This window comes from Leptonotus elevatus, chromosome 10, assembly GCF_054856555.1.
Source record: "Leptonotus elevatus isolate MCC_2025b chromosome 10, RoL_Lele_1.0, whole genome shotgun sequence".
Lineage (NCBI taxonomy): Eukaryota > Metazoa > Chordata > Actinopteri > Syngnathiformes > Syngnathidae > Leptonotus > Leptonotus elevatus.
This window is the reverse complement of record NC_141248.1, coordinates 25,687,680-25,701,709: the sequence shown is the minus strand read 5'-3', so window position 1 is coordinate 25,701,709 and position 14,030 is coordinate 25,687,680. Positions and strand designations below refer to the sequence as shown.

The 14,030-nt window shown below is 46.4% G+C and overlaps 1 protein-coding gene across 2 annotated transcripts; it reads right to left on the bottom strand.

Moving 5' to 3' along the window:
* Nucleotides 1–1,900: 1,900 nt before the first annotated feature.
* Nucleotides 1,901–13,596, bottom strand: canx (calnexin). 2 transcript variants are annotated; one of them, XM_086087019.1, is made up of 15 exons: nucleotides 13,515–13,596; nucleotides 9,962–10,183; nucleotides 9,803–9,876; nucleotides 9,113–9,171; nucleotides 8,896–9,037; nucleotides 8,734–8,815; nucleotides 7,691–7,883; nucleotides 7,420–7,609; nucleotides 6,096–6,209; nucleotides 5,871–6,027; nucleotides 5,463–5,678; nucleotides 4,985–5,104; nucleotides 4,190–4,304; nucleotides 3,986–4,107; nucleotides 1,901–3,363 (listed from the first exon to the last, which is right to left on the bottom strand). In XM_086087019.1, exons 2-15 carry the CDS (start codon nucleotides 10,181–10,183, stop codon nucleotides 3,304–3,306), a joined length of 1,866 nt encoding a protein of 621 aa, XP_085943145.1. In that variant the 5' UTR covers nucleotides 13,515–13,596; the 3' UTR covers nucleotides 1,901–3,303. The 2 variants fall into 2 exon arrangements, with proteins under 2 accessions (XP_085943145.1, XP_085943146.1); XM_086087020.1 differs by having other exon boundaries at nucleotides 1,901–3,360.
* Between the last annotated feature and the right edge of the window lie 434 nt (nucleotides 13,597–14,030).

Sequence of the window (14,030 nt, the reverse complement as noted above, 5' to 3'; positions counted from 1 at the left end):
CAAATCTTACATTTACCATGCATATATATATTTTTTAAAGGCTTCTTTTTTTTTTTACATGGATATTTTTTAGAAGAGTATTTTAGAGTTTGGTCCGCATTGCCGGCAGTAAGTAAGTAAGTTGCCGAATTTGTTTCCAGTGAGGGTTGGACTCCGCCATGGTTGCCCTTTGTCACCGACTCTGTTCATAACTTTTATAGACAGAATTTGTAGGCGCAGCCGAAGCGTTGAGGGGGTCCGGTTTGGTGGCCTCAACATTGCATCTCTGCTTTTTGCGGATGATGTGGTGCCGTTGGCTTCTTCAAGCCGTGATCTCCAACTTTCGCTGGAGCGGTTCGCAGCCGAGTGTGAAGCGGTTGGGATGAAAATCAACACCTCCAAATCCGAGACCATGGTCCTCAGTCGGAAAAGGGTGAAGTGCCTTCTCCGGGTCGGGGATGAGATCCCGCCCCAAGTGGAGGAGTTCAAGTATCTTGGGGTCTTGTTCACGAGTGAGGGTAGGTTGGAGCGGGGGATCGACAGGCGGATCGGTGCAGCGTCTGCAGCGGTAGCAGACTCTGTATCGGTCCGTTGTGGTAAAGAAGGAGCTGAGCCGAAAGGCAAAGCTCTCGATTTACCGGTCGATCGCCATTCCTACCCTCACCTTTGGTCACGAGCTGCGGGTTGTGACCGAAAGAACAAGATCCCGGATACAAACGACCATGAGTTTCCTCCGCAGGGTGTCCGGGCTCTCCCTTGAGAAGCTCGGTCATCCGGGAGGGACTCAGTGTCGAGCCGCTGCTCCTCCGTGTTGAGGAACCAGTTGAGGTGACTCGGGCAACTGGTTTCGGATGCCTCTTGACGCCTTTCTGGAGAGGTGTTCCGGGCATGTTCCACCGGCGGGAGGCCCCGGGGACGACCCAGGACACGCTGGAGAGACTATGGCTGGCCTGGGAACGCCTTGGGATCCAGTTGAAGTGGCTGGGGAGAAGGAAGTCTGGGCTTCCCTGCTAAAGCTGCTGCCCCCGTGACCCGACCTTGGATAAGCAGCAGATGGATGGTAGTGACGAGTTACATTTACTTCGTTAATTTACCTGAGTAACTTTTTGGGGGGGAAAAGTACTTCTAAGAGTTGTTTAACCACACAATACTTTTTACTTTTACTTGAGTAGATGTGTGAAGAAGTAACGTGACTTTTATTCCTCTATATGGGGCTACACTAGAGTCGTTACCTAACCCTAACCCTAACCGGGGCAGGAGGAGAGAAGAAGCTGCCGGAGAACTTGCGACCAAGTAGAAGTTGAGGAGCTGCAGGGTCGTTTTGATAGAAGTGACAGCTCGACAGTCAAAACATCGCTGGTGCAGTCGACACACGTGCTGGCCAATGTATGTCAAGCGGTGTACACGTTTATATCTTCTTATGTTGTAAGACAATAAAACGTTATTGCATTTTTTTAAAGACCATTCTATATGTTAAAATTAAGCAATGTCTGATGACGTTTTTTTTTTTTAAATCACTTACTCAGTACTTGAGTATTCTTTTCAGCAAATACTTTACTTGTGCTTAAGTGATTTTTTTGATGACTACCTTTTACTTGAGTAATATTTTGAAGTAACGCTACTCGAGTAAATTTTTGGCTAATCTACCCACCTGACTATTTTATACCACTTTCTTAACAGATGTACTTTTTTGTACACAGAAATACAATGTTTACACTTAATTTTGATTTTTACAATTAAATTATTAGAACACAGAATTTCTACAGCTTTATTTCACTGAAAATGTGCTGATTATCTCCCCCACGCGCACGCACACACACACAAAATGTGTTGGGTCATTATCTGATAAAAGTGCACAGTGATGCCTTCAAATCATCTCCACATCAATTTGGAACCGCACCAAGAAGAAAATAAATACAAGTTTATGTTCCATTTGGCCTTTTTATTCATCAAAACACACATCAGCATCTGTCACAGTATTTCGAGTCAAAGTTGGACCTTTCCAGCGGCATCTCGCTCGCTCGCCGTGCATACAGCAGGAAGAGGCGGGGCCATCGCTTTAGTTTCAACACAAAAAGCTAAAACTGACAAATCAACAATAATAATAATAATAATAAAAAGCAACCAAGCAGCAGTTAGCGAGTGGACCTGTTAGACAGTGTGTTAGCAGGCGGCACCACCAAAACGACAACAATGATGCCAATACACTTTTTTATTTATTTTTAGGAACTATATACAAATCCCAATATGGTGATTATGGAGTCGGGAATGAGTGAACGCTTCCAAACGCAGCGACCTTTCAAAAATCATTCAACCTTCCCCACTCTTTAATCATGATATCGGGAGGTTTAGATGGCGGACCTCGATAGTTCCTCAAATGTCGACTAACATTAAGGGAATGAGTAGACGATTGCGAACACAAAATCAGAAAATAAGGAAGCTGACTCAAGTACCACAGCTAAGGCTAAGCTAAGTAGCTAATGAAACAAAGACGCATGGACAGAGCGACACCTCAAAACAGGATGTGCCACTCAGCCACTTCCTGTTCAGTGCAGAGCTACGTTGAATGATTCCATCACATAAAACAAAAACAACAAAAAAACACACCCCAAAAAAATGATATCAGAGGTCAACCTTCAGATTTCATTGCAATCTCATGACGGATTGACGTCCGGAGTGAAGTCATCGACGTAAAGAGCAGAAGGCGATGGCGACCCATCGCTTCAAATTCATCAACCGTGGTGACATTAAACGGAAGTTATGAGTCAATTCAAGAAAACCATTACGGATTTACTACAAATGATGTCTTTTTTGTCCACCTATCTATGCCAGTGACGTATCGCATCAGGCAGGCTCGTCCACTTGTTGGCAGGAGGACCAAATAAACTGCACCAGCACCTTTCGAGATTTGTTTTTTCCTCATTGGCTCATTAATTATCCGATTGGATTCAACCGACCACTGGTCGCGATTAATCGTTACGCCGCAAATGAGGGCTGATTAGTATTAGCAAGTGTGAGTGGTGTCATCCGATTGGCCGCCGGTCCGTCCGGAAGTGCGACGGGATGGAGTCCGCTCTGGCGATTTGTTTCGGAATGATGCAAGTGGACTTGGATAATCTCTTTCTAAATAACAAAAACAAAAAACCTTACGTCTAAGTCAGTCCTGCCGGCGCTGGAATCGTCGGCGCTTTTCGCTTTCATTCTTCGCATCCACGCGGAGGCTGAGCGGCCGAGGTTGGGGGGGGGGGGGGGGTAGAGGGTGGGTGGGGGTTGTTCACAGGAAGGGCTTCGGGCTTCGGGCTGCGGGCTGCGGTTTGAGACTGATCAGTCCTTTCTGACCTTCCTGTTCCTGGGAGATCTGCGCAGAACGTCATCCTCCAACTTCTGACACAAAAGAAACGAGTCACGTCAAAGTCACGATGGCAACGTCATCTCGAAAAACAGCTAACAAGACTGGCAGATAATTGACTTGGGTCAAGAATAGGTTTGGGCGATAAAACCCGGGGGATGTCTTTTGGGGCAAAATATCCTCGTGACATAAAAACATCAAATATGGACGATGACATCCATAATTATTGAAATGGGTATTTTTAGCAGCAGCTGTTGTTCTCGCTGCATTGCTCACACTGACAACAGGCGAGCTCGGCTATTTGGATGCGATATGAAAACATGTGCACACTATAAAAACAAAAAAAGGAAAGACAAAAGTTGTGCATTCCTGGAAACGTTTTTTGTTTTCTTTTTAAACACCAAGTTGTTGCACATCGAAACTGTCCATTCAATACAATCCTCAACAAGTATCCGTTATTGAAAAAAGAAAAAAGTTATTTCGGTGGAAGTTGATGCTGAGGAAATAAAAACCGTTTTCAGTCGAGCTCGGAAATAGCAAAACTCATTTGGATTCATGTCAAACAAGACGCAATGTCGCAAGTCGGGATTTTGGGGAATTCATTTTTTTGCTGTCCGTCCTTTCAGCAAGATGTCACAAGGAAGAGAAAGTCTTCACCTCCTCAGCTGACGCCTCCTCCCCATCTTCCTCCTTCTCGCCGTCCACGTCATCTTTGTCGGCGGGACTTTCAACGTTGGCCTCTTCCTCCTCCACTTCGCCGTCGTCGCCGTGCTCGCCGTCTGCACGCACACACGCGCAAGCCTGAGGTCATGCCAGCACGAAAGAGGAACGCGACAAAGTGTGCCGGGCGCTCTCACACACCTGGGCTGCCCTTGTCCTCCTCTTCCACATCTTTCACATCAGGCTGAGCCTCGTCCGTCTTCTTGTAGTCCGCCGCCGCCGCCGCCGGGGCCGCCGTCGGGGCATCGCTCTTCTTCTGCAAGCAAACCAGCGTCATCACCATTTGGCTCGCACATCGCCACACGTATGACGCAAACATGAGACGTTTTCCCAGAAGCACGACATCTCCTTGCGTAAGAAATCATTAGACATTTCTTGGGGGGATGTAGTAGCATTTTATCGTGAAATCATGGTTGGTGTTGATTTCATATTTCGTATAGTGACGTAGAAAAAAATGAAAAAGGGTTTAAGGTGAAAACGGATGTTTGCAAATGTCTTATTTTGATGAAGATAATCAAGTCTTCTTTCATGAAAGATTACAGAAATCAGTCAACAATTTCTGTTGATAAACCAAAATTTTAAAAAAAAAGGCTCCAAACAATGACTTGATTATTAAAATAATTGTTGATTAATTTGATAATTGATGACTCATCGACGAATTGATCATTTTTGACAACTCTGGTTATGAGTTGCAAGCCTAAAAAAAACATGGATTCATTTGGTATCTTTTCAAAAAGCCTGCCAGAGAGAAAAAAAATTCTACAGTATTCCCAAAAGTCGATTTAAAAGTCACATTTTTGAAAACAGCTTGACAAATTCAGTTGGATATCAAAAGAGGCGACATTTTTGGGAGAAAGAAAGCGCTTTTTGAGACAAACAACACGTCGTTAGTTCGTCTTTGATTTCCCTAAAGTGTGCGTGTCGACGCGCTCGTACCTTTCCGGTGCAGCAGAAGACAAGGATGAGGACGAGCGGCAAAGCCACGGTCAGCACGTAGACCACCCAAAGCCACGGACGCTCTTCTGCCGCGCTCATCATCTGCGCCGCCAGGCTCGGCTGTCCCAAAACATTTGCACTTTGCTTGTAAGGGGCCACAAAATTGCTCACACGCACAAGTCCAAAACGTTGACACCTTTTCCCACAACAACATTTTCAGATCGAGTAGTACCTTCTTCATTTTGGATTGTAAAAAATGGGATGCAGGACAAACGCAAATTTGCTCTCAGAACATAAAAAAAGGTCATAAGTCATTTGGGGGTTGAGAAAAGGTGTCCATTTGCAAAAGTCTGGATCAAGTTGTCAAATACGACGGTGGCGTTTTTGACAGCTTGTTAAAGTCACATCAAAGAAGTCAGAAAGCGCCAACAACATCTTCTAGGAAGTTGTCTTTGAGATAAAAGCGGCGCTTTGGTACCTCAGCGGCACCCTCGGCGGCCTTCTTGAGGCCCCAGCCGTCGCTGGCCCAACGCTCGGCCACGCCGCGGTCGTCCGTCACCAGGAAGTTGTCGAAGAAGATGTCCGACGTCATGGACCACAGCTCCAGGCCCACGGCGCTGAAGGTGCTCATTTGGAACGGGTGCAGGTCCTCGAAGAAGTCCGGGTTGGCTATCTTGCGCGCCTTCCACACGCCCTGCGCACGCCGCCGCGTTAGGGAAATCACTTTGTCCCGCTCCCCGATCGCTACACAGACTTCACTCCAACAGACATTCTGGCACCGAGACACTGCTGCATGGCGCCAAAGCATCACTTTTGTCTCATTCAAACTCAACTCTTAACATAGTTGCAGGATGGCATCGAAGCACTACTTTTGTCCACACGTCACCTGGTAGTTGGGGTTGTCGATCATGGCCGCCTTCCACTTGCCCTTGTAGTCGGGGTTGTCGATGGCGGGGCGCTTCCAGGGCCCGCAGCCGGGCGCCGCCTCGCAGGCCGGGTTGGGGATCTGAGGCGCCTCCCACTCGCCGTCCATGTCCTCGTCCCTGACGGACACACGCGCGCACGGGTTACAGGTGGAGACGCGGCGGCGGCGGCGGCGGCAACAACGCACCAGTCCTCGGGCTTGGCGGCGACGGGGTCTCCGATGTACTCGGGCTCGTCGTCCAGCCAGCCGTCAGGTTTGACCGCATCCTCGTCGGGAATCTGGGCGGGAGCGTCCTCGTCCCTGCGCGCCAACAAAATGGTGCCGTTCAGTTTCAGTTATCATTCAAAAGCAACGCGTTTCCCGTCAAAGTCACTATTTTTGAACAAGTGGACGCTATGCGCTGCTCACTTCCTTGGAGCTCAATATTACATTTGGCATCTTTTGTTCATTTACAGTTATAATTCTTTCATAAAAAAGTTTTCTCCCGTAAATATCATGAAGCATAGAATTTATACATTTAAGTTATAAAATGTCTAAAGTCCTCTTGTTTATGTTGAACACATTTAAAAACATCACTAATGATGCCGTTTCTAATTTGGATACTCGTACATCCAGAAAGGTTTCTTGGGAGGAGCAATATGGCGGCCTCGTGACTTCAAAAGTCTCGGCCTATCGGCTATCCAGTCATATATTCAGATCAGTGGTTGCAAATCATATTAGGGATTTTTTTTTAAGGACAAAACCCCCCACCCACATCAAACCGTGAGAGGATACGCGACTGGCCAAGTGTCAATCATGTTAGCTTGGGTTTGAGACCTTTTCTGGAACAGTTATTAAAAGTCCACTTCTGTGCCTCGTTTGCATAATTACACTCCGTAGTGATGAAGTGACATCAAGTTTTAATCGCGGGTTTGCAAAGGTAGCAAATGTTGCTTTTTGTCATGGTTAAGACTTTCGCCAACAGTTTTTCTTGTTGCCAGGAAGTTCAGCAACTGTTTGCGTCCATTTAAATTATTGGCTACTATTCGACAGGACAATCATGTTCAGGGGTGTCCAAATACAGTCCCGGGGGCCCCTGTCCTGCATCGATGTTTCCGTCCTCCAACACACCTGATTCAAATGATCAGCACATCCGCAAGCTCTGCAGAAGGCGGATAACGAGCCCCATCACTTGAAGCAGGTGTGTTGGAGGAGGGAAACATCTCAACGAGGGACGATGGCGTTGAAAACATATTTGTGTCGATTGTGAGCTGACTTGGCGCCAAGAAAAAGTGCTTGCGACCAGTTGACGAACGTCTTTGTGACCGTTTGCGGCGTCGAACAAACCCGATGAAAAAGTCGCTACCATCACAAAGTCGCCCACTTCATTGATTGTACCGACTACAAAAGACAACTTTGCTGAAGTGAGGCTAAAATCTGCAGCAGCCGTTTCAAAAAATAAAAATAAACAAAAATGATTTCATGTCTGAATTTCAGGGGCGCTATTTCGTTGTTATTGTTTTTGACTGACCAGTCATCGGGTTTGGCGGCGTCCGGGTCCTGGACCTTGGGCCTCTCATCCCAGTCTTCGGGCTTGCGGTCTTCGGGGTCCTCGATCTCAGCGGGGGGGTTGATCGGGGGGGTCACGTCCGTCAACAGGCTGCCGCTGTTCACCACCGTTTGGTCCACCAGCATCTCAAACGTGTTGTCGGGGTTCAACACTGGGGGGCGCACGTGAGTCAGTCATGTGGACACTGGCGTGCGTGCGTGCGTGCATGTGTGTGCGTGCGCAGCCATCTGACCCAGGGTGTAGAGATGCGTCTTCTTGTCGGTGTAGTACGTGCGCAGGTCCGCATCGGGCTTCTTGGCGTGTTTCTCCTCGTACTGCCCCGTTTTGGGATTCTTGTGTCGGAAGATCAAGTGCAGCTTGTAGTCCTCGCCGCATTTGTCCGGTCCGAACATGATGGTGTACGCCGTCTTGGCCACAAACTGGGCCTGCGCACGCACATTTCAAACACACGCAAGTCAGACATTCCTTCTGCATCTGCCTGAAGGGACCTCACTTTTTGCACTGCTACGTTCAACGGGTGCGAGCGAGTGAACCAGCGCAGGATTAGGTGGCCCCTTTTTTTGGGAGAGGGACAGCATGAGCCGATTTGCTCATTTAAACTTGCCTTAACAGACGTCGTCCAGTAGGACGTAAACGTGCACTCAAGAAATGTTTGATAAAGAAATCAGTGCAACTTACGCTGTCGGTGATGCAAACTTTGAATCTAATTACAGGATTTTAAACATCGAAAACTCGTGCGACCAGAAACATCTTTAGCAGCTGGAAAGTTGGTCGCATCTGCCAGCAATTTAGTTGCAGTCTCGAATCATTTTTTCTCTCCTTGCATTTGTGAACATGGAGTCTGGACAAACGAGTATTTCTCCATTCTTGAGAGTTGACGGAATATTTCCACATTTGAATGTCAACTGTTTCGTGGTTAACGAGCACTTTGGATTTCACGTCTTCATGTTTATGCATTTTTGTCCTTCAGTAGGATCAAAAAATAGTTTCATCTACGGCAGATTTCATTTTTCATTGCATTTGCAAAACCCACAAATGTGAACATGTTCCTTTTGATGGGTCAGCTTTGCAAATCGCTAAGCCTTTTGATGTCGCGACCTTTCCCCAGGGAAATTCCTGGCAAGCTCATTTTCACTGACGATCCCTTGGGGCTGTTGTACTTCAACATGGCTGCCTGAGCGGGGGCCCCTGAGCCGTGTAGCCCAGCGCCGGGATAAGTCGAACATGGTCATGCGTGAGGTACAACGTAGTGCGTTCAAGCGGGGAACCACTGACCAGGTCCAGTTCAGGCGTCTGAGTCAGCAACTTGACGTAAGCGCCGCCGCAGTCGATTCCGGCCTGGAAGTTCACCTCGTACCTGAAACACACACACGCGCGCGCGCGCACACACACGGTCACGCATGGCACTCAAGCGTGTGCACGTGTACTCAATCTTACTGAAGGATGAGCGGCATGGTGTCAAAAGTGAACGGTCGCAGCAGCAGGGCGGAGATGGCGTGATGTTTGGCCCGAGACTTGAGGACCAGACCTTTGTCGCCGGGGAGCTTGCTGTCCTTCATCTCCTCCACCTCCCACTTGCCTGCATGTCATCATCATCATCATCATCATCATCATCATCGTCGTAGTCGTCGTCACGTGCGTGCGGCACACCCACCATCGTACTTGGCGATGTCCTCATCGGTGTCGTCCTTCTTGGCACGGGACAGCACCCAGCTGCAAGATGATTGACAGCCCATCAGAGACGGTGCCCAAAAGTCACTTTCACTTTCACTTCGATGGCGCTCTTCCTCCTTACAAGGCTCTCAAAGCGTTTTACATTCGACTACTTTTTCACCCACTGATGACATCAGCAGCATCAACCGGGGGTTCAATATCTTGCTCAAGGATACTTGGACACAATGGCATGGGATCGAACCCACACGGCCACTCTAGCATTGAGCCACGCCGCCGGCAACATTCACAACCAAAAATGTGCTTTCACACTTACAGTGTGTCCACAGGGAGGGTCGGAGGACGTCTGACGCCGTTCTGCCAATTCGAAGCTTGAGGAGCACGAACGGTAAATGATGCACAAGCGCCAGTAGGTGGCAGCGATGCAACATTTTTGATTAGAGCTCTCTTATACCAGCATGAACTGCATTTGCATTCATTTCAGCGATGAAAAGACCAGCAGCAACCGTTTTGCATTAAGAGCAACGTCACCAACAATTTCAACTCTCATGTCAAAGCAGCAATGACAAGTGAATGTGAGAACGCTTCTCTCAATCCCACAAAAGCTTTTTGTGTGGACATTTTGGCTATGATCCAGTTGTGCCAGATGTTGAATAGCCAAGTAGGCGCTCACCTGTCCAGTGTTCCTCGATCAAAGGATTCGGCAAAGTAGTGTTCTCCCATTGGCTCCGGGGCCTTGTAGGTCACCTGCAACATCGTCACCGCGTCGTTACTCGCACTCGCCATACGTCAATAACAAATATAAGCGGCCAATCGCCAGTAGTCGGCTTACTTTGGGAACGGGCGGCGTTTTGGGAGGTGCCGGGGTGTCGTGGTCGTCCTCCGGCTCCTCGTGGACTCCCATGAGGTCCAGGTCCATGTCATCGTCGTCCACGTCCACATCTTGGTCCAGGACGTCCTCGTCCGGGTCGTGGGCCCCGCATGTCGGCACCAGGCTCAGGCAGAGGACGCCCGTCGCCAAGACAACGCACAACCACACCGTCCGATCCATCATCTGCAAAGCAGATGCCCGCCGGGCGCGTGCCTCATGTTACTGCGGCCACGGATGGGCGCCATGGTAACCGAGCACCCACAGGACACGCAAGTCACCCTCGTGACGTCACCGCAGTGGGACACGCGCAGACATGGAGACGCGCGCACACGTGCAGACACACACACAGACAGACAACCCTGAGGGGGCGGCCCTTGCGGTTACATCGCGATAGACCAATTATCTGCACCAATATTCAACACTTTGACCATCATCAGGATTTTTGAAGAATTCCGTTTCAAACTATTTACATTTGCAGTTCACGTCCTAAGAGATGCTGCTGATCCTGGAAGATTAGTAAAAAAAATTAAAATTGCAGATATTTTAGAAAACTTCATTTAACTGCGAAATAAAAAAATAAAAAGCATGTTTACGTTTTAATTGAACTTTTTGTTAGAATTTTACAACAAAGATGCATATTGACTAAGATTTTTTTTTAATCCAATATCGCTAATGTTAAAAGTTGTTCAATAAATAGCTTAAAGTTAAAGTACCACTGAATTAGTATTTTCTTTTTTCGCCAATATTTTCCCTTTTAGTTCAAATGAATATTGATTATATGCCTCCTTGACTAATTGGCATTGGTAAAAAAAAGTGTATCAATAGTCATGATGCTCGCTGGGAATTTGACTGAAACACGGCAACAAAAGTCACATGAGCCGTCATCACAGCTTGTCATTAAAAAGCAGTGGCGGGCTGAGATGCAGACGCTAATCGGGCTAATGGGATTAGCCAGATTGAGAAATGTTACCGTTATTTTAGCATAGTACTGGTAGCCATCTGGCACACGAGCACTCATTATGTGTGTGTGTATTTTATAGAAATGTGGGCGTGATCAGTAAAATGATGCCTTGAAGATCTTCTCTAATTGGCCCTCATAAAATATAGCAAAGTCATGGTCGGTTTGCTGAAGCTTTGTTTCTCCAATTCTTAACTCCTTTTTTATTTTTTTATTTTTTTAAGGCTGATGCTGATATTTGTCAAAGTGACGATAATCGGAAGGGCGACAACTAAAGAGTAGCAAGAACGTTGTTGGGCTCTTTGAAATGTTCTGCAGAAGGTAAGCGTGGAACAAAAATGTAAACGTCATGAAAGTCAGTTGAGAAGTGAGCCCAAGCACATTTTGATTGTTTTTTGATGTGAATGCATTACCTTGGGTGGGGAGGTTGCCCCCACCAACATGGCCGCTATATGTAGGCACCAAGCTAGGCTACAGTGGATTGGCCTACCTGCCGTCACGTGACTAATCAAACGCTCATCAACGGCCTTGAGCTAATGTATGAGAAGCTAAAGGCAAGTAGCTCACTAATGTTGACGACGCTAACATGTCAGCAGCTAACGCGCCAAATAGCTAACAGACGCGACTGTGGCAATTGAAATCAGCCGCAACTTTTAACGTTTTACAAGAAAACCAAGTTTCAAGAAATAAAACTTGCTAAATTAATGGCCGGCCATTTCATTGTCAATGTTAATTGCGACTAAAGAGTTGAGCCCTCGTACTGTTATCAGTGTGAAAAAAGAACAACAAAAAAGTGGTACGTTTGGACTTTCTTCTTCCCGCACTTGGTGCAAGCTTCCTGGCATCAACGTGCACACTGACCAGGTTGAACCAGATCCGCTGGACAGACTGGATCTAAAGACGTGGACCGGCCTCTGGTCGCCTAGCAACCAACTCCCAGATTCTTATCGTTAATGGTAACCAAAAAGAGAGACCAAGGAAGAAAAAAAAACATTTATGGTATTTAAATATTTGGAATGTGTGAAGGTTGTAGATGTCCAAAATGTTTGTGAATCCGATTTTTGTTTGACCGCACGCCATTCCCTGAACAAACGACATCACAAACTGCCAACCTCACTGTGCAATATTTTTCTTCTTTTGTACCGCGGCTCACTTCAGCGTTTAAACCGTGCGACACGACACGTCCATCAATTGGCCAGCGCCTGCCTTTTTTTTTTTGTTCCGATTTCTGTCATCCTTCATGAAAGTAAACTGATCGTGTTGAATCAAAATAAAACACAAACGTCAGTTTTTACTCTGGAAAACAGGGATCAACATTTTGTCCTATTTTCTAACCTTGCTTGGGACCAAAGCCTTAACTGAATCTGAAATCATTTGACAGTGTAGAAAATGCACAACTCGTGTGAAATAAATAAACTTGTTTGAAACCTGACTCAGTAATTAAATCAACAAAATAGCACGCATAACTCAACCAATTAGTGACATTGTTAGTTGCAGCCCTCCTTTCAATATCTATCTTGCATTTTTTCTTCTTCAAATTGCTCTTTTTATTTTAATCTTGTATTTTCAAATATACATATGACACATAAGTATCTTGAATTTGCCATTATGGGGAATCAAATAAGACTGAACTTATCTTACATGACCGCATCTTAATGAGGTGAAGTGTCCAGAAGGAAATCTTGTTGGATGTTGCTTACTTTTAAATGCGGGAAACTAATTTAAATGGCTTCTTTCTTTTCTTTCTTTTTGCGTGAATTTCCAAAAAGCTCGAAGTGGTCAAGGTCCCACTCCAAAAAGTACATTGGTCGTTGATTAGTTTCTTTGAAATGAATGGTTTGTGCTTGGGAAAGATACCATAGCAACTCTCTTATTTCGCCGTGAACGGCTCTGATTGGTCAATTGCCGTACGCGGTCTCGTTGAGACGGACACTTCTCGCGAGCATTTAGCGGTAAACGTCACAAAGTCTTGTCAACTGGTCGCTACGAAAGACAAGTTGACTTGCACTCGCCGTGACGCCGATCAACGGCAACTCGTCATTGACACATGTGCGTTTAAGAAAATCCTCAAACCATCACTAAGATCCCAATGTCATCAATCAATTGCCTAGTAAATGAACCGTATAGTAACGTAAAAGTATTTGGATTGCTAAGTAAACAGAACAAATTGAAGAAAAAAAAATCTGTAGCCGCTCCGGAACTAGCTAACACGATTAACACTCCTCTTAACCTAACCTAGGCTAACCTCATTGGCACTTCTGAAACAGAGGCTTTAGGAGGCACCAAGGTTAACTTGGTTATCCTGACTCGAGCGAACTTCAACAAGTTAAAGCTAACTGCTGGCTAACGAGCTGCATGATCGGCTAACGTAGCACGCTAGCATTAGCAGGCCAGCCCAGCTAACCTCAAACGCCCACACCGCGACTTCTTCTACCAGTACGGAGCGAAACGCACATTTACGACACGCAAGCCAGACAGCGACGCTTTAAAAATAGAAAGAAAGAAAAATGGCCACGTAGCGAGAACGTTTTTCATTTATTCGCCAAGTGAACTCACCTCAGCCGCCTGCTCGGGAACTGGCGTCCAAAATCACGTGGGAATATTGGACAGCGACAAGGACCGCCCACGTCTGCTGCTGATTGGTCAAAGAGAAGAACACCCTGACGTTGGCTGTCAACTGGCACCGGCCGATTGGTCGCTCGGGCAGCTGCAACTCGTGGACGGCGGTAATTGGTCAAGCTGGCAACGGTCGCAGAGACGTGATTGGTCCATGCGGCGGCTTGTCGGATGGGTTCGTTATGAAAGCATCTGCTTTTTTTAAGCGATGTTATTTATTTATGTGTTATTTTTTTCCTCGAATAAGTGTGACATATTCTATAATGGGAGCTATTTTTTATACATCTTTTTGTTTGTCTGCATGTTTTTGCACTTTGAATAGTCATTTAAATTTCATTTATTGTCATTGATACATTTTAATTTTAATATTGTGAATTACATTTTGAATATATTGCACAATCCATGTAAACGCACGTGAAAGTTTGACATTTGTAGATGACTGTTTTACGAGTTGTA

What these genes read in the sequence shown, in the direction of transcription:
- canx (XM_086087019.1), bottom strand. Translation starts at nt 10,183, where the DNA reads ATGATGGATCGGACGGTGTGGTTGTGCGTTGTCTTGGCGACGGGCGTC. An exon ending in AGACGCCTGAACTGGACCTG is followed by an intron (nt 7,884 to 8,733) that starts GTCAGTGGTTCC and finishes GTGCGTGCGCAG; the next exon opens with GCCCAGTTTGTGGCCAAGAC. An exon ending in GCCGCCAAACCCGATGACTG is followed by an intron (nt 6,210 to 7,419) that starts GTCAGTCAAAAA and finishes GTTGGCGCGCAG; the next exon opens with GGACGAGGACGCTCCCGCCC.